General features: G+C 44.5%; 1 protein-coding gene across 3 annotated transcripts in view; it reads left to right on the top strand.

Moving 5' to 3' along the window:
* The first annotated feature begins 4,029 nt into the window (after positions 1–4,029).
* Positions 4,030–20,586, top strand: part of SLC4A1 (solute carrier family 4 member 1 (Diego blood group)) — a 47,194-nt gene continuing 30,637 nt past the window's right edge. The window contains exons 1-4 of one of the 3 annotated variants that reach the window (XM_083582276.1): positions 4,563–4,740; positions 10,935–11,042; positions 11,253–11,346; positions 15,190–15,363. In XM_083582276.1, coding sequence (XP_083438402.1) covers positions 11,025–11,042; positions 11,253–11,346; positions 15,190–15,363 — 286 coding nt within the window. In that variant the 5' untranslated portion in view covers positions 4,563–4,740; positions 10,935–11,024. Of the gene's footprint in view, positions 4,741–10,934; positions 11,043–11,252; positions 11,347–15,189; positions 15,364–20,586 lie in introns of all 3 variants that reach the window. The other 2 variants (XM_083582277.1, XM_083582278.1) reach the window with 2 other exon arrangements.

Below are 20,586 nucleotides of genomic sequence, written 5' to 3'. Positions count from 1 at the left end.
CTAGTTAGAAATGAAAGGTGGCATACAGCAAATAGTGTCAGCATGAAACTCCAGTAGTTGATATGTGGAGCATGCACATGCTCATTCATTTCATTTTGCAAGGGATCAGAAGTTTTGTTCACTTGAGATAAGAATATACCCTTTCACCGGGCCTCCTCTCAGACTTCAGTTCCACTTAGATTAGTAAATATCCCTGATGGCCATTTTGGATCCCCAATTCACAAATGCCAGCTTGGCAATATTAAGTGATTACGTGGCATTAAACCAGGAGCGGTAACTCCATGGCAGAGAGTGTGCTTTGAATTTAGCTGGAGCTCAGTAACGGAGCAAATGTTCTGCATGCAAAAATAAATAAATCCCAGGTTCAATCCATGGTATCTCCAGTTAGGATCTGCACGATATCCTACAGAACCGCTAGCAGTGGCTCCTCTTGGACAAATGGCCTTACCTAGTATAAAGCAGCATACTAAGAGCTTAATTTCATCCACTTGCCTCTCCAGTTAGGCAGTGCCAGAGAGCAAGGACTGTGAAATAGACCTCCTGCTTTCAGGCGGTGCTTATTGTATGCCATTTCTCATCCGCATACAATGAATATTGATCAAATATGACAGAGACAAGCCAAATGGATGTTGTATTTTATTTGGTCATTAAGGGTGTTCAAGATGTTTCCTAGTTCAGAGACATGTCTGAAGCATTATGGTATGTTCTATTTTGATAAAAATCTAAGAGTGGTCTGATTACTTACACTGAATTATTCCTCAGTAATTGTGGCAATGGATTGATGCAGTGACGTCAATAGTAGGAAACAGTACTATATGGCATTAGCACACAGAAAGAAAGAAAGAAAGAAAGAGAGAAAGAAAGAAAAAAAGAAAGAAAGAAAGAAAGAAAGAAAGAAAGGTCTTTGCTTCAAAGAGCTTACAATTCTAAATTTGACAGCATAAAACCTACAAGGGGGTGGGGTGAGAGACAGGAGAAGGGTAACCAGGAACAAATCTGCGTGCATGCAGTTATAAAGCAGGCTATCCATATAATTTAATTCAGTGGTTCACAGAGCTCTGGGATTCCTCACTGGAACTGAGTTCCTCCACCGGTAGCTGTATAGCAGCATGACACCCAGAGCTGCGTGCCAGAGGCTTCAGGCTGTGGAGCAGCGTGTCAGAGGCGACTTTGCAAATGCAGCCGCCCTAGAAAAAGATCAACAACTTTGGCTCCTCCCCCCACCCCCACCCCGGTTGTCTGTCAAAAAAAAAAGTGGGAGTTCCTGCACCTCTTTTTCTAGAAAAAAAAGCACTGCCTCCAAGTGAAGATCAATAAAGGCCAAACAACCTGTGAAATGACAAATCAATGAATAGGATCTTCTGGAGAGTGTGTGTGTGTGGATTTTAAAGATCACAGTAGTCGCAGCCCTGTCTCCATTTGACAGTGGCTTCAGTACTGAGGAAGAGACAGGGCAGGACTCCGGCAAAGGACAAAATGGCACCTTCTTCCCCCCACCGCACACAATCCCACACAGAGAAACCAAGTCTTTTGGCAGCTGAATCTTACCTCAGCACTGCATATGGGGAAGCATCCTGCACCACACCTAAGGACAGCAAGCTAGATCAGAGCCCAAAAGGCAGGCCATGTAGCCTGTAGACCTATGTTTTCCAACACCTCAGCAGCAGCAGAACCCATCCCCAGCATCTGCCGCCTGAGGTGGCTGCCTTAATCCAGCTAATGATAGGACCGGCTATGGAGAGAGAGGCTATTCCTTACTTACTTTCTTGCTGTCTTCCTTATTGAAACCTCCCCACCACCGCCACGAAACTGTTGTATGTCTGAGGTAAAACATGCCAGTATTGTATGGGTACCAATATAATTATTCACTGCCAGGTGAACAGCAGCATAGGATAGGCAGTCCAGATTGAGAAAACAACACATGACAAATTTTTGGCCCCCTCACCTGGCTGTATGGCCTGACAGGATCCAGAGTGAAGGGGTGATGAAACAGCACTGGTACCTTTTCTTTTTTCAGGGAATGGGGGGATGCCGAAGATTATCCCATGTCTCATCTAGTATGGCCCTACGATTTCTTAAAAGGCAGTGTGCTTACACCTGCCACTCATCTTCTAATAAATATCTGAAAGGTTGCTTCCTTCCTTCCCTCCAGAACCCCTCCAGACACTAAGATCAGCAGACGGGGCCTCTTGGTAGTTCCAGAACCAGAAGGCTTGTAGAGAGGGAGGTGTTTGCAGCAGCCCCTAAGTTGAAGAACTCCCTCCCCGCAGAGGCACTTCTGGCTTCTTCACAACTCAGCAGATGCTGAAGACACACCTCTTAACTCTGGCCTTTGATGTGTATTTTCAGGGCTCACCTAAGTGGCTTCAGCCTTGTATACCTGAAGGAGAGTCTCCATCCCCGTCATTCAGTCCAGACACTGAGGGCCTTCTGATGTTTCTCTCATTGCAAAGTTACAGGGAGCCAGGCAGAGGGCCTTCTTGGTAGTGGCACCCACCTTGTGGAACACTCTTCCATCAGATGTCAGGGAGATAAAGAGCTATACAACTTTAGAAGGCATCTCAAGGCACTCCTGTACAGGGAAGTTTTAAATGTTTGATGTTTTATTAAGTTTTTATATCTGTTGGAAGCCACCCAGAGTTACTGGGGCAACCCAGTCAGATGGGCAGCATATAAATAATTAAAATAAAATAAAGGTAATGGTAATGATTCCTGTGACTTTAATATGCTTTAACTGTTTATAGTTCTGGATTTTAAACTGTAACCGGTTCTGGGACCTGCTGATGAAGGATGGATAACAGATTTGACAACAACAACAACAACAACATGTGCAGGCACAGGGGTGTGATGAGTGTGAGATTCTACAGGACAGGACAGACCACTCCCTTCTTGAATGAACCATGCTTCCAAGAACATTTACCAGAATCCTTTGCAAGGCACAGGAGGCTCATGACAGCTGAGGTGCTGCCAGGTGCGAGTGGACTCTGGGTGAGGTGCTCCCTTCCCTTATCTGGTCACCCCACTTTTCTCCCTCTTTGCTGCTGCTCTCACATGGTTTTGAACATAGTCATCTCAGCAATGGGGCTTTACAGACTTTACAATTCTATGATTTCGTACATAAATCCCTTTCATCTCATTTTCACATTGGTCTGCAAACTTTTTTTGCATAAAAAACCCCCTGCATAATATTTTGCACAAAATACTATTCAAATAGTATATATATTCCATCACAAAATACATTTAATTAATTAACTGGGATCTGTGGGGAAAGCCTTGTTGATTGTGTCACGGCCACCAGAAGTCCATCTTGTTAGCTACGTGGTGATGGGCCTTCTTTGTGGTGACACCTACCCTATGGAGGAGCTTCACTTCAGAGATTAGGCCGGCACCAACAGCTGAGTGCTTTTACTACCCATCAGAGGATCCCCTTTTCACCCAAGCATTCTCTAGCCACCAATCGCAGTACTTCAGCACCTTCAACAGCTGAAAACTTACGGTTTTCAAACACTTTCTGCTGGTGTTTCGTTGTAATGTTTTATTACAGCATTACTGCTGTCTGATGGTTGTGAATGCTTTGGTAGCCACTGAATGAAAATGACTGAAAAAACAAACAAACTTTTTTCTGTTCTTTTTAAGCTCAAACCCGAGACTCTGATGTCCGAAGGATAATTGCATTGGTCTGGGAGGCGCAGATCAAGTTTGCACCGTTAACTCGAATTCGTCAAGCATCCCTAAGTGCACTAAAATATTCAGAACTGTAGCCATTTACATAGAACTTGATTAAACCATTCTAATATATGGAGCTTTACTTTTTCCCCAGGCCCTGTGCTTTGGTTACGGATATGTGCTTCTACATTTAATTGAAGCTTTGCCAGACAGCTGGGGCCTTGCATACATCAGACATACATGCAACCTCTATGTGCTTCTAAGTAGAGCACTGCTTCTGATTATTTCAAGTACAGGTAGGTAAAATGCGCCCGTGAGAACTCATTCAAAGTTAATAAGGTCCAGACAGATACAGTTCCTGCCTTGCTTTCATCTTTACTTTCCTCTTCTAGCAGCCATTTCAGCTGAAAGCTGTGAACGGTGCTCATCAGCCTCCAGCCAAAAGAGGGAATCCTCGCGAGAAACTTTTTTTAAATGAAAAAAACCGCATCAATCCAAAAGGAAAACACCAGTGACTCTGTTTGTGAGGGTTCCCCCTTCTTCCCCCACCCCTCCACCCCCAGCAGAGGAATTCCCCTTGAGATCTGTAAACAAGTTTATCTCGAGGATGCGAAGCTGAGAAGGCAACGTGACCCAGGAGGACCAAGCGCTCATTGAGGAAGAAGAGGTGGCCTTGCTAGGAATCGCTCGAAACTTACGGGACCTTTCTAATGTTGGTGAGACCAGTCCTGGTGAGATGGGAGGGGCGAGCCAGCAAAGTTCAAGAGCACGGATGGGTAGCAGGGAGGTTGCACCTCATGGTAACTCCAGATAATGTTGTTTACTGGTCCTTCGGAAAAAAAGTTGCATCTAGACCCACCAGGAACACCCCTGATGCCAGGTGGCCCGGCAAGATTAAAGCAGCAGCCATGAGTCAGGACTTTGAAGCTCCTCTGGAGAGCTCTCTCGTCTCATTACCGCCTGTTGCAGGCTGTAGGGAACCGCTAAGGAGAGAGGGGTTCCACGGAGCAGCAGAAAGACCCCTGGCTTGAACCTTCTCTGCCTTCCCATCGAGCTCTCTCTGCAAGCATACAGGTAGGTGACCTTATACAATAAGTTGGTTCTTCAAGGGAGCCTATGGATGGAGGGGGCTGAGGGTGGAGTTTGCAGGACATGGAAGGGAGAGCAATGTGAGAGGAGGGAGAAGAAGCTGCTCTTGGAAGGGGCCAAGGAACCCTTTGAGAAGCTTGGTGCCAACAAAGAAATCCCAGTTGGCCATGCTTGCTGTGACTGATGGAAGTTGTAGTTCCCCATACCTTCTTCAGAGCATTTAATCTAAATACACCGCTCCCCCAAAAAAATCTCAAGGAGGTTTCAGGGGCCTCCAACAATTTTTCTCCACCAGCTGTTTGGTCTTTGCTTGGACTTCTGAGGCATGTCCCACCTTTGCTTCTCTCTCTTTCTAAGGAAAGTAGCTGCAGGTTACTGCTTTTTTCTTTTCCTGCCAAGAAAGGAACCTGCTTTGTGTTCTTGCAAAAGTTGGTTGGTTTCCTCTTTGCGATGTGCAGCTCCTTGTTTCTGGTGTGGGTCTGCAAGCTGTCGACAGCATCCTTTTCAACGCTCTAGTCTTCAAAAGGAGGGGTGGAGGTCACAGTGTACAAACCCTTCTGTAATGAAATGTTGAGATACTTTATGGAAGGTTGTCAATGTTTAAGAGCTATGAATGTCACTTTTGGACAAACAAGGAGTTTGTAAGAAGTTAGCATCTCTTTCCTATTCATCCTTTCCTATGAGGATAATGAAATTGCCTTGCTGGATCCGACCAAAGGTCTGTTTAAGATTCATGCCTACCTCAGAGTAAGTCCCACTGTACTCAGTAGGGCTTATTTCTGAGGAGACACATATAGAATCAGACTGTTAGTCAACCCCCTCTCTCTGAACAGTGACTGGCTAGATTAAGAACATAAAAATAGCCCTGCTGAATAAGGCCAATGACCCATACAGTCCAGCATCCTGTTCTCACAGTGACCAATCAGATATTTATGGGAAGCCCAAAAGGAAGACCTTAGTGCAACAGCACCTTCTCTGGCTGCAGCTTCCAACAAAGGAGGCAGAATATATCCATTGTGGCCAAAGTACTCTGGGAAGTTTGTAATTAAAAAAACCTCTCATAATTGATACACTTATCCCCTGTGAATTCATATTCCCTTTTGCAAAACCTGTCTAAGCAAATGGTCGTCATCTCCAAATGTTTTTGGAATTCATTGCAGAAGTTAAAGAAATGGGTGTTGTGCAAAGAAATGCTTCCTTTAGTTTGTCCCGGACCCAATGCTTATCAAATCCATTGGATTACTCAGTGATCTATTTTTTTTGGAGGGGGGTTGGGGGTGCTGGATGATTTTTGTCTCTTCACTTTCTCTGCACCACCATGTATTTCTCTCCGTCCCTAGCTGACTTTAAATCATGGATATAGAACCTGTGGTAATAGATACTGGACTCCAACTCCCATGAGCCTCAGTCAGTGGTCTGAGATAGGAGTTGTAGTCCCTCCAGCAACCCAGCTTTAGCCCGTGTCTAAAGCTACATTTGCATGGAACATGCTCCAACGCCTGATCTTTTTTAGCTGTGCTTCTCTTTTTGGCTTCACCAGTTGTACAGTGCCTTTTTATCAGATGATGGAAATGGAACTGCCTGGTGCTCTTGTTGCGTATAATAGGTGTTCCATAGAGACATAGTTGTCCAGTGACTAGGCTTTGCAATAGGCGTATTCTGATTGAAGTCATGGATTCTCTAAAAAAAAAAAGAATAAAAGGTAGAAGAGAAATGTTTTGGAGATATCTGCCATAGATCACAGCTGGTTTCCAGCATAGGAAGCTGCCTGACGCTGAGTTGGACCATTGGTTCATGTAGTTCAGTATTGTCTACACCAGCAGTGGGGAACCATTTTCGGCCTGAGGGCCACCCTCCTCTCTGTGCAACTTTCCAAGGGCCACATGCCAGAGGTGGGTGGAGCCAGAGGCAAACATGGGCCGAGCAACAAATGTAAGTTTCTCTGCATACCCCTCTCTGTCCTCCATGCAGGCAACCAAGATGCATTATCTGAGTTCAAAGACACATCCCAGTCATGTGACTAAAGACTGGGGAGAGTCTAGAGCAGCTTTTCTCAACCTCGGGTCACCAGATATTCTTGAGCTACAACTCCCTTCATCTCTGACCTTTGGCCATGTTGGATAGGAATGATGGGAGTTGTAGTCCAGCACCGTCTAAGGACCCAAGGCTGAGAAAGGCTGGTTGACTCTAGAGGGTCAAATAGAGAAGGCTGCATCTGCCTCCCCTCTCTACCAAGCCTAACATTTCCCCAACGGATCTACACTGGCTGGCGCTGGTGCTCCAGGATTTCAGATGGGAATGTTCCTAGCCCTACCTAGAGACATTTGGAAATGATCCCAGGCCCTTCTGCATGCCAAGCAGGTGCTCTAACACTGAGCTATTCATACTTTCGATATCTCTTAGCATCTATTAGTCCAGATTGCAGAAGGAAATGGAGACATGATGACTGAGAGCAGTGATGGACAAACTTGGCTCTCCAGCTGTTTTGAGACTACAGCTTCCACCATCCCTAGCTAACAGGACCAGTGGTCAGGGATGATGGGAATTGTAGTCCCAAAACAGCTGGAGGGCCAAGTTTGGCCATCACTGACCGAGGGTAACGAGGTGAAAAACTTCCATATGGGCATGCTTGAGAGCTGTAGAAGGAAGGAACTGTTGCTTGCTCATGCTGGCTTTAGCTGAAGGTAGAAGTAGCAAAGCCTGCCAATGCAGCAGTTGGGCAGGGATCAAGAGTGAGGTGTGGGGTGGTCTTCTGTATGAGGATTTGGCAGTGTAAGGAGGGGTGGAAGGGAGTCTGAGCATCTAGGAATTAGAAAGTGGAGGGAAAACAGGAGAATTGCTTGACTCACAGAGCTGGGCGATACGCTGTGGGCCATCACATTCAATGCCTTGTATTTAAATGGGACCGTGTGCCTATAAAGCATCCCAACATGCACCTGTTCAGTCTTTCCTTTGTACACTTGCCAATAAAGGGGGTCTCTGCAGTAGCAGCATCCCAAGGAAGCTTAGTCCATTGCAGCATTGCTCTTGCAGCTCCATCAGCTGGTGCATAAGGAGCTCAGCCCAGCTTGTGCAGGAGGAAAAAGATAAAGTTTATCTAAGGTGTGGTACCATAGAACTCCATAAACTTAATATGCAGTCCCTCAAAGCTCTTTTTTTTAAAGAGCCAAATTAGGTGTTACATAAAAGCTCAAATTGTGGACTGGAACACTTTGTGCATATTGATTAGCATTTATCTGGGGTTTATTGGGGGAGGGAGGAAGTTGATAATTTGCATCACCAGGGCAACATTCCTTATAGAGCTTCTTTTCTTAAAATGAGAGCTGCGGTTGCTCAAGTTGATGTGGAAGCCACAGGGACCCTCTAAACTGGAAGCCAATTTTGCAGGGGTGGGGCCAAAGCTTAGATATGATTGCAGTTTCTCAATGGGACCAAGGATTTTGCACATGCCCAGAGACACTCAGTAAATTGCTTCATGTGATTCCAGGGCTGAACTCCTGGCAAGAGAAACCAGGTTCTGGGTCTAAGCCCTGCTGAGCCCTGCTTTGAATTATATCTTGCCTTCCTCATAGATTGGCTGGTACAGCAGGGTGAATAGGGCTTGGGTGTGCATAAGAAGTCCCTGAGGTTTGAATAGTGATCAGGAGAAATACATCAGCATCCACGTTTTTATGCAAACCTACCCAACTTGCACTTTCCAAACCAATAGTGAATGAAAATGCAACTTTGAAACTTGCATTTTGAAATTTGCACCCTGAATGTTGTGATGCAGTTCTCCAAACAAAGAATGCACATTAGAGGAAGGTGCGGAATTTCACTAATATAGTTAAAATAATGTACAAAATGCATCATATTATGGTGAAATTGCTTGTAAAAATATATATTTTTGTGACCTCTGCATAGTTCCCTCTTGGCTGTTCTGCTGTACCCTCATAAATGGTGGGGCTAACAGCACAGGAGAGAGCAATCTCTGTGATAGTCCAGAAGTTGTGGAATTCCTGCTGCTGCCGCTGCCACCGCCACCAAAAATAGTGTTTCTGGCACTGCCATTGTGCAGACACATCTCTTTACCTCGGTTGAGGTATATACATCTAATCTGTTTTAAACAGTTTTTAATATTGTATTCTTAAACTGCTTGAACCTGATCGGATGGTGAAGGGTTGGCAGGAAATGGTTTTTTTAAGATTAATATATAGTAATATCTTAGTCAAAAATTGCATACATGAAAATGTATATTAGACAAAGGGCTCAAGGAAATGCCCTTGAATTTTCATGTAGAGAACGGAACTGAAAGTTGGAAAAATATTGGTTTCCCAATTTTCGAACCAAAGACTTCTTAGTTCGTAGCTCAACCTGCTAGCTTCTATGCTCTCCTAGACAGTGACTTTGCTGAGATGCTGAAGATGAGTTTGGCCCTGAAAAGCCCCTGCTTTTACCCCATTGGAAATTGGACCACAAAGGGGGTGCAGAATCAAGAAAAGACTGGTTTCTTGCAATGGCTTTTTGCATTCTCTGGCTAGGTGACTAAGCAGAGACAATTCCTTTAGTATGCTAGGCGCCGGCAGCCCCCCTGACTCAGCAACTTTTGCTGAACAGCGCCTCCTAGTGCTTCAGAAAATGTATTTCAACTCAGTGTACGGTGATTAGGGGGGTACAGCAAATCCCATGCTAGAGATTATTAGGAAAGGGACTGAAAATTAACCTGCTAGCGTTGTTGAGATTAATATGTCTTCAGATAAATCTGCAAAGCAGCTGCACTTGAAATGCCTTATACAGTTCTGAACAAATCATCTAAAAAAAGGATATCGTAGAACTGGAAAAAGGTGCAGAAAAGTCTAACAAATATGATCAGGGCCTGCTGGACACCTGTTCTATGGGGAAAGGTTGACACATTTGGGTCTTTTTAGATGACTGAATGGGACACCATGGAAGATTATAAAATGATGCTTGATAAGAAGCATATGAATATTTTTTTCTCTTCCTCCGATCATGCAAGGTTTTTATATATATCGTATTTTTCGCTCCATAAGACGCACCAGACCATAAGACGCACCTAGTTTTTGGAGGGGGAAAACAAGAAAAAAAATATATTTTGAATCTCAGAAGCCAGAACAACAAGAGGGATCGCTGCGCAGTGAAAGCAGTGATCCCTCTTGCTGTTCTGGCTTCTGGGATAGCTGCGCAGCCTGCATTCGCTCCATAAGACGCACACACATTTCCCCTTACTTTTTAGAAGGGAAAAAGTGAGTCTTATAGAGCAAAAAATACGGTATATTGTTTGGTTTCAAAACAAGCTACACAAATACTAAAATAAATTCCCATAATAAAAAATATACAGTAAAACAATGTTAAAACATTAAAATAGAAATATATTCTAATATAAGCAGCTTGAGGTTATTCAGTTAAACTGATTGGTGGTAGATTCAGGACAGATAAAATCCATACACTGGCATAACTTGCCCCTCCATCTCAGGTCTCCATAAGGGACAGCTACATATTCCTGCGTTGCAGGGGGTTGGACTAGATGATCCTCAGAGTCCCTTCCAACTCTATGTTTCTATGATTCTGGCTCAGCCAGCTAAGCTGAAGCAGCCTGATCCAGGTGTAAGTCCCCACAAAACAGCATTCTGCGGGCGTGATGGGAGCAGGAGCAGAGAGGCTGGATTCTAAATAGAATAAACCTGCAAACAGGAAGTGTTTAATTAAAGGCAACAGAGCCACTGCGCTTTGCCTTTCTGCATTAGGCAAGTTATGGGGCTATTACATTTTATTATCCCCAGATCAGGTCTAGGTAAACACCAGAAGCCAACAGTGGGATGCAATGGGCTGAGACCTATATTTTCTGGAAGCTCCATAAAAAGTGAGAAAACAAAGGATGGTAATTCCAAAGGAAATGGCTATATCTGAAGCAACCAGAGAGAGGATTCAAATGGTTTGCTGTTGGTTATATTCAGCTGGTTATATTCGCTGTCGGGCAGAGGGGCTGTAGGGACTTGTAGCGATTGCCATGGGAGTCTCTAGGTACCATATAGACAAAGGTGGCTTCTGTTTTCTTCCAAGAAAAAAGCAGGGCAGTCAATCTGCTCTTAAGTTATCTCTTCTAGGACAAAGAGCCACATCTATCAGTTCATGATCCTAAACTTCCTAACTTGTTCATCTTCCTTTCGGATTTCCAGCAGATCCAGCCAACCAGGGGATGTTACCTCCAGGCTGAGCGTTAGGAAGAGAACAAGAAGTACACGGAAAGAGGGAACGGAAGCCCAAAGGGAATGACAGCTCAGACGCAGGTGGGGAAAAACAAAAACAAAGACTGCACTTCTATAAGAATCTTGTGAATGAAGCTTAAACATGAGGACTAGTGCCTTGAACTTTGTGCAAAGAATGTCAGGTTACCCCTGTTAGGCTAACACAGAGGTTTGTGATCTGGAACACTTGATAGCTGCTTTATAGAGTATTTAAATGATTATTCCTTTTTCTTCCCCCTCCTCCCGTGCCAGGACTATGAAGCTGACATTCAGAGGGAAATTGATATTGAAGGATACGACGACCCTGCAGTGAAACATTCCAACATGTCGCTTGCAACCGAAAGCGGTGAGTAATCCAAATCCCTTGAAGAAGAAGAGAAACAAGATGTTCACGGGCCAAGCAATGAAGTGAGAAATCACACTGCAGGAGCCTTGCAAACAGCAACCTAGAATTTAGTGTTTCAGGATGTACCTGAGTAAGCCTGACTTAGATGGAATCTGGAAATAGGAACACACACATCTTTGACAGGCATTCCAGCTTGGAAGGAACACATGGGCTGAATTACAGTGTCCTCACATCTAAATTAATTCAAGGAAATTCAGATTGTATTGGGGTTTTCAAACTATGTTTGGAGTTTTGTTGTAAGCTTATTGAAGCTCCTCAATAAGGAGATCATTAGCGAAACACAAGACAAATTTCCCAGGAAAGGAGCTTGCTTCCACCACCTCTCTTTCCTTACAGTTTGTTACCTAGGGAGTGTCTTGGGTAAATTCTAGCTAGGAATTGTGGAAAGAAATTTGCTTTGGTTCATCTTTTCATGTGAACCTACCAAATGCATTGTTCATGAAACAATGTGCAAATAGAAAAAAACACCATCATCATTTGAAATTCACACTTCTCTGAATTTCGCGATGCAGTTCTCCAATGTGCAAAAATGCACATATTGGGAGGAGGGAAGTGTGCATCAAATTACATATATTAATGAAAATAAGGTGCACAAATGCATTAGGTTTAAAAAAACTGCTTGCAAAAATGTGCACATTACGCCAAAGTGCATAGAAAAATGTGTGTATTAGGAGAAATGTGTGCGAAGGTGCTGGTGAATATTCATGAGGAATTGCAAACTGATGCAGAAATGTGGCAAATTGAATTTAATGTTGGGAAAAGGAGAAAGTTAGAGAAAGAGAAATGATCAAATTCAGCCCTCCCTAACTGAGCATGGCTAATTCACCCAGGACAATGGCAGAGCTAGAGTACAATTGCCTGGCCAGTTCCTTGCTCTTTACATCAATGGAGTGTGGAATGTGCACTGGATTTCAGTGTCCTCTGCAGCGACACACAAGGTCTCCATGGCAGATGCTCAGGGAGGTTTCTCAGCAGGCAAATCATTATGGGAAAGATTCCCTGGAAAACTGCAGCAGGGACAAAGAGTTAAGTCCCCCTGTGCTCCATGCCAGGGTCCCAGTCCAGAGCAGCTCCCCTCCCTCCCCCAAGACACAGACCCCATCTATTTGTAAGAGGAGCAATTCTTAAAGGCAGACTCATGTGAGCAATCTAATGTGTAATATTAGATTGAAAGAAAGATGGGTGTCGAGGGGAGAGTGTGCTGCACTGAGAAGGGGCAGGGTGGGGGGGTGAGAAGGGATGAAGGAGGCATGCTACTTCAGGTGAACCAACTGCTAATTACTGTTTGACCTCTGAACTTGCTGTAAGAAGAATGACCCAAGGTGGAAGCAGTGGATAAGCAAAGGATCTCTTGGCTCGTCTCGCCTGTGTTTCTTGTTACTAACTGCCTAAATGTTCCTGTACCCAAACTCTGAAAGATCTGCTGCAGCGCATCTCTACCTCCAAGAAATGAGCAAAGTTCAGTCCCTGCCATTTCCCTCCCCTCTAATTTTCACTTGCTCTAACCAGTGCAGATTCACCCCAAATGCGCCTTCTTGACTCATTCTCGGCAGCTTCCTTCCCAGTGCAAATAGAACCTGGGTCAGATGAGCAGAGGTGGCCCTAGAATTGGGCGGAGGGAGGCAGCTGTCTCCGGTGGCAGACACAGGGGGGCGGGGAAGTGAGGAAGGTCTGTAGCAGTGAATGTACGTTGCATGCAGAAGGTCCCAGGTTCGATTCCTGACACCTCCAGATCGGGTTGGGAATCTCCAGTTCTTGAAACCTTGGAGAGCCACTTCCAATCAATGTGAGCGGACCAATGGTTTGATTTTGGCAGTCAGCTAGATGGACCAATGATCTGACTTGGTATATATAGAGGGTCTTTCTGTGCACTATTCCCAATTCCACACGTTGTCTTCTATGTTGGATTTATGATCCATGAGGATTGGAGCATTCCTGAACTTCATACGCCTTAGCATTGCATTCAATGTTGGCATTTGGGTTGTGGCATTCGCTGGAAACCCGTACCCTTGTCATAAAGTGATTCTGAACAACCATACATGAAAATACATAAAACCCAGCACATTTTGCATGCCATGTTCGGCTTTCTTAATTCACACTTTCTTAATTCCTAGTTCTTATTCACATCCCTCTTCCCTAGCAGTGGGAGAGGGCAGAATGGGGACCATGCAGGAGAGAGAAACTCTTCTATCACAGAGTTTATACCAAGGTTTCAAAACATGGTCAGGGCCTTGTTTTCATTCAGATCCCTCTGTTCCCACCCACACAATAAATTTAATATTTGGACAGTCATGGCCTCCCCCCAAAGAATCCTGGGAACTAACAAAAATACAGCCCGTAACAAAATACAGTTCTCAGGCTTTTAATATTAATGACCAGTATCAAAAGCTTCTCTCTCTTAAAGTCATTGTGAAAGAAAGTGCAATAAATGATGGGAAGCACTATGCAAAACAAGAGTCACAAAAAACGCAATGCTAATCTTTTAGTAGTAAGTGCCAATGCTGCCTGGGTTGAACAGATAGCTGTTGTGCCTGTGAGCTGGACCATGTCTCTTGCTTACAATTTTCTGGTTGCTGTTTGTGTGTTCCAAGCAATGGCCTTGAGTTCTGGCATCCTCTGTTTTCCCATTCCTCAACCTGTTGTCTTGGAACAGGAATGGTGTGCGATACAAAGAATGAAGGATAGCACTTTTCTCCTCCTCCCAGAGTCACATCCTCATCATACGTTTCAAGCACATTGTCAGCCTGGATAGCTCAGTTGGTTAGAGCATGCTGCGGATAACACCAAGGTTGCAGGTTCAATCCCCGTATGGGACAGCTGCCTATTCCTGCATAGGAGGGAGTTGGACTAGATGATCTACAACTGTATGATTCTATGAAGCAACTGGCTTCCCCCAAAGAATTGGGGGCCTGTAGTTTAACCCTCACGGGGCTACAATTCCTAGCGCCCTTAACCAACTGCAGTTCCCAGGATTCCTTAAGGGTGCTAAATGTATGGTATGGATGTAGCCTGTGTTCTCTAGGGGACTGAGCTGAGCAGTTTGTGTACTGTCTCCTTTCAGACATTTCTGAATTTAGAGTAAGAGTTCATGCTGCCCTGCACAGCTCTTTACCCCTTCCTCAAGAAGGCAGGCAGGTCAGCTCCAAAAGCAGGCACTCTCCAACCTAGGCATGATGCTAAAAGAAGTCTTGTAGGAAAGCAACCAGATTATGAACCCCGTAATCACCTTCAACGTGACTTAATGACACTTTGCCCATACACTGCTGGGTCTGCATCCCCTTAAACGTAAAGGTAAAGGGACCCCTGACCATTAGGTCCAGTCGTGACCGATTCTGGGGTTGCGGCGCTCATCTCGCTTTATTGGCCGAGGGAGCCGGTGTACAGCTTCTGGGTCATGTGGCCAGCATGACTAAGCCACTTCTGGAGAACCAGAGCAGCGCACGGAAATGCTGTTTACCTTCCCACTGGAGCGGTACCTATTTATCTACTTGCACTTTGATGTGCTTTCGAACTGCTAGGTTGGCAGGAGCAGGGACTGAGCAACGGGAGGCTCACCCCGTCGCGGGGATTCAAACCGCCAACCTTCTGATCAGCAAGTCCTAGGCTCTATGGTTTAACCCACAGTGCCACCCGCGTCCCCTGCATCCCCTTAGTTCACGCCAAAGCATTTCAGAGTGTTACCTGGCTGTGACAGTGGAGTAATTTTTGCAAAACAAACCCTAGTCAAGGAACCAGGGGCCCATGTTGTCCTCCCACCTCCACCCCCCATTTCTGTACTTTCAGATCACCAAGTCAGCGCTTGCCAGCGTCTCTTTATGGTGTGTGTCTCTTTCTGTCGTTCCTTCTGGCCTGGTCACCGCCGGAGAGCATATCACCTGAGTAGGAGAAGGAGGATGGAAAGGGTATCCCCCTCAGGGAAGGCAGGACACTTTCAGAGCTGTGAGGACAATGGACCAAGTGAGTGCCATGCAGTGGCATTTTCAGTGCAGTGATGATGTTGTGTAGGGGCTAAAAGATTGAGCTGCAAAACCAGGGTTCCCCTTTAAAAAAAATAAAAAATCTGCCTCTACCATGAACTAACTCATACTAAGTGACCTCAGGCAAGCTAACATTGTGTAACACCCGTACCATATATCGAAAGCACGTGGCTTCCCCCAAAGAGCCCTGGGAACTGTAGATCACCCCTCACAGAACTATTGCAAGGAAGGTTATGAAGAGAGTTATTAGTTAAGATAATTAAAAGTAACAGTGAAATTAAGAAATGTAAATTAAGTGAAAAAGACTGGAAATTTTTCAGATGTGATTGATGGAAGTCTAAAAATTGTATAAGATATGAAATTACTGTTAAATGACTGTTGAAAATGATATGTTAAAAACTAATAAAAATTAAAAAATTAAAAAGAAAGCACGTGGCTTCCCCCAAAGAACTCTGGGAACTGTAGATTACCCCTCACAGAACTCAAATCCCAGCACCCTTAACAAACTACAGTTCCCAGGATTCTTTGGGGGAAGATGTATGACCTTGGTCACAGTTTCCTATCTGCACTATGGGGGTAATAGTACTAATGTACTTCACTGTAACACTTCTGAATACCAGTTCCTGGGAACTACAGGAGGGGAGAGGGCTCTCGTGCATGCCAGTTTCCCACAGGCATCTGGTTGGCCACTGTGAGAACAGGATGCTGAACTAAATGGCTCTTTAGCCTGATCCAGCAGGTCCTTCTTATCTTCTTCATACATTCTGTGCAGTTGAATACTGCAGCTTCAATCTAAGCAGCGAGCAATATGGATAGAACATACATCATAAAATCAATTAAAATTAAGCATAAGGATTGTATGGGAAGTGCTTTGAAGACTTTAAAGGTTTGGTATAACTGTCCAAAACAATTAAGGTGGCATCTTCAGAAATGAATTGTGAGGGGGAAGAGTGCAAAATTCCTGGGTAATTAGCAGAGAAATCATCTCAGCCTCACAGATAATTGTAAAGAACGCTTTTTTAAAAATAGTCAAAAATCCACACCAAAGTTTTAAAAGAATTCTGCAGTCTGAGTGCACCATACAAATAATTTATGGAAATGAGTGCAGACCTATGCATGTTACAGAATTACTTATAAGTTCCCTTCTGGCTTCTGTTATTTCTGTAGGCATTGCCAATATGATTTGAAACCTATCTTTGCAGTTGTGACAGCTAGAAACTTGCATATATATATATATATATATACACACACATACATACATACATACATACATACATAGAGAGAGAAATTAAACATCACATGTGAAGATGTGAAAGAAAGCTGTGATGGGTGTTTTTAATTTTTTTAAAAAAACAGTGGCATTGGGAGAGTGAAGGAACATTAGCGAAAGATATTTAACATTTTCACCACTAGCCACTTTTCCAATCCAAATGGTGACACCCCACCTCCTGACTTCCTTTCCCCACAGTTACAGATGTATGTATGTATATGGGGGAAATAACTGAAAAACATCAGGAATCCCACAAGGGGAAGAGCAGGGCAATATGGTGTAGGTATGCCCACTGTATAAAGAATTACAGACCTCTGCAGCTAAACACTCCTCCCAGTTCTCTTGCGTCTCTGCTCAGAATCATGCCCTCTCAAGGTCCCTGGCAAAATGTTTAACACTGATGCTTTCTGAACCTTGGAGAGGTAAATAGGTCCAGCTGATTGGCAGTGGGAACATCTGAGGAGACAGCCAATCACTGCAGTCCTTGGCTGTGTCCAGCACCAATCACCTGAGGAAAAGGAACAGGTGAACAGCGGTGTTGCAGCAATCCCACCCCTTGCCCCCCCCAACGGCTATCTCATTGGTGCAAGGAATAGCTGAGGAGTGTACACACCAATTTTTGATCAAGTGTTGATGAGTGATCAGTGCCAAAGACCAGGGGAAGGGAACTGTGGGCCACATGGAAGTCAGCCAAGGGCCACATTATGGTGTGCGGGTTGCCCTTATGTGATATAGGACCACTCCCCAGCCAATCAGAAGGCTGGGCTGGGAGCCAATCTGGGCTAAAGGTTACCTGAGATGCTTTATAACTGGGACTATGACCTCTGCTTCTCGTCCTGTGGAAGCTGGTCCATACCGGACAGCAGCCACCTTACATTTTGCTCTGTGAGTTTTTTCTCCTTATCAGGCAATCAGTAACCCACAAGGATGTTTGCTTTCAGCTTCTCCTTGAATGCTTCTGCTATTGATGATAAATAAAGATTTTGTTTGAAATGAAGACAGAAGCCATTGAGTGCGAGCTGTTTCTGTTTACAGTTGGTTAAAAGCAGCTCTTTGGTTTATTGGTGTGTATGCGTGTGAGAGAGAACGGATGAATGTGAGTGATATGAAGAACCTTTCAACACTGTTTCAGTGTAGGCAGTTGCCTGACTCCATCATTCTCAACATCATAATTTTTTTAGCACCATCAGTGTGCAAATGGAGGTTTGCAGAGTGAACATGACCCAAAGTGCAGCCGGCTGCCACAACAAACTGAGAAATTCTTTTTGAACAATGGAAATATGGGTGGTGGAGGGATGGTGGACGTAATAGATATGTCCAAACGCAGTTACACAAAGTGAAGTTCCAGTTCAGGATGAAGACTAAGGGGGATAAATCAAAGATCTAAGGAGTTTTGAGGCAGGATTTGAAGTGGGAGGGAGGTAGTGGTTTGGAAAGGAGCTCCAGACCAGACACAGGGGGCAGCAAAAGAGGATGGTTGGATGTGTTTAAGGCAGTAGGTGGTACCCATCCACTAACGCAAGGATTGCAGCTTGCTCAATGCAAGTTCCCCTACTTCTCCAAAGGCACTCAGTGACTGGTAAAGTGCCTCCTCTGGCACTTTGGCCAGGCACTTGTTTCTAACTTTTGTAAGATTAAATAATATTGAATTTTAATTGTTGTCTATAATTTGATTCTAGCTGCTATGCAATTATTTACACACACACACGCAGCCTTAGGCTCCCTTGCCACAACATTTGTTGCTACACACCTGAGTGAAGGCTGCCCCCCTAGAGGTCCTGCTCAGTTCCCTCCCCACAACTGAGCTTTCCGAGAAGTTGCTAGACATCATCCAGGCACTTTCAAGCCATACTTTGTCATTTTAAGGACCAGAGACTTGCAGATGGAAGGCAAGAAAGACAGCTGAGGTTCTCGGGGTTCTCAATTCTGCACCCCGTATGCAGATTTCTGTGCTCATGCAGTGCAATCTCCAAAGTCTGGAACAGACGCAGTTTCAGCACAGTAACAATTAAAGAAGATGGGAACCCTATAAGGGACGGGGGATAAATTCAGTTCACACGGAAAGGCTAACATACCTAACAGGCATTTACCAAAGCAATGTGTGAACAGAAACCCAGCCACCCTTGAAAACTTGCCCTTCTCTGAATTTTGCAATGCAGTTCTTCAGCCCAGCAATGTGTACATGTAGATGAATATATCAGTGAAAACAACATGCAAAAATGATTTATACTAGCGAAGATTGCATGCAAAAATGTGTATATTAGGAGAAATGCACACTAAAATACTGGTGAATTTTCATGAATACTTTTTTTTAAAAAATCAAGTCATGTGGGAATGTGAAGAACTGAATTTAAGATGGGGGGAAATAGATTCACCCATCCCTAGATGTTGTGCTGAATTCGACTGCACCCATTTGCCTGCTTTTATTCTTTCTATTTTATCCTGCATCTTACTACAGTGGTACCTCCGGTTAAGTACTTACTTCATTCTGGAGGTCCGTTCTTAACCTGAAACTGTTCTTAACCTGAAGCACCACTTTAGCTAATGGGGCCTCCTGCTGCCGCCGCGCTGCTGGAGCACAATTTCTGTTCTCATCCTGAAGCAAAGTTCTTAACCCGAGGCACTATTTCTGGGTTAGCGGAGTCTGTAACCTAAAGTGTATGTAACCTGAAGCGTATGTAACCCGAGGTACCACTATATTACTTGCTTTATCTTATTGCTTAGTGCTGTCTGCTGCAGCTCTGTTCCTCTTATATACCAAGACCTTACCCAGCAGGGAACTTCACCTGGTGATTAATAAAGTGTCCTGACTTAACAGTGAACTTGAAGGGCTTGCCATGGCTTGGTAATGAAGCACTTCTTACAACTCAACCTCTTGAAAGCCTCCAGGCTGGTCCCCTCACCTAGATAGGAGCCCAAGGCCCCCTTTATTTACTGTCAGCAAAGTTAGAGTGGCTTTCAATTTACTATGAACACAAAAACCACTTGTGACAGGAATCTGAGGGTGGGGCCCAGGTGTCCTGCTCTCTTGCCAAAAGGGGGGTTTATAGAGTCAAAACTCCAGGAGCTCTTTTCTTTTGGATGCCGGACCGTGGACTGTGCCTGCTTTTAGGGTATGTGGGATAAAGCTGGTGGGGGCAGTATGCATGGCGGTAGTATCAGTACCATGGCCAGAGATTACCTTTTAAATGCATTTTTGTGTGGAAGAAGTTGAACACGTGTGCAAGAAACTTTGGATGTGGGTTGTGAGGGCTTTCTGAAAAGAATCAGAATTGTTTGAAGGGACTAGCACTGGGGACCAGCACCATCACTCTTGGTCTTGAATGTGGAGGCGATTGTTCCCATGTTGGAAGTGCCAAACCTCTCATCTGGAAGCTGTTTCCGCTGATCCACAGAGACTTTCCACAGGGGGACATGCTGAAATAAATGCACTACTCTGCGCCAACTCAGGGACAATGTGATCTATTCTCATGCCCTACGTTTAATCTATTCTTATATCCTACATTTAATGGGCTGTGGCGTTGAAAGGAGAGCTGGAGCAAAACCTTGCCATCAGCTAAGACCAGGGTTGCACATACAGAGTTATCAGTCTCCCCCTGTTTGAATCTTCATTGTGGTGGGCAAAACAGGGAAAATTTGTTGTAGAGATACCATCACAATCTGTGATTTGCAAAGAGGGCAACATTCTTTCTTGAACAGCGAGGAATATATTTGGTACTGACAATTTGTAGTGTAATCCTGAAGAGTGTGGGGGGTTTTTGTAGGGAATTCACAGCCTATTTGTACATTGCAGTTGACATACAACAATGAAAATCCAGTTCCAGACTCTTAGTCAGGTAGAGTTCTGTGGAGGGGAGGCTGCACTTAAATTCCAATATACTTTCCCTTCGGAGAAGTTGATTTTGCTTAAACCTCAGAGCCTGAATGGTATCT

Source organism: Podarcis filfolensis (assembly GCF_964270895.1).
Source record: "Podarcis filfolensis genome assembly, chromosome: 13".
Taxonomy (NCBI): Eukaryota; Metazoa; Chordata; class Lepidosauria; order Squamata; family Lacertidae; genus Podarcis; species Podarcis filfolensis.
This window is presented reverse-complemented; position numbering and strand designations above follow the sequence as displayed.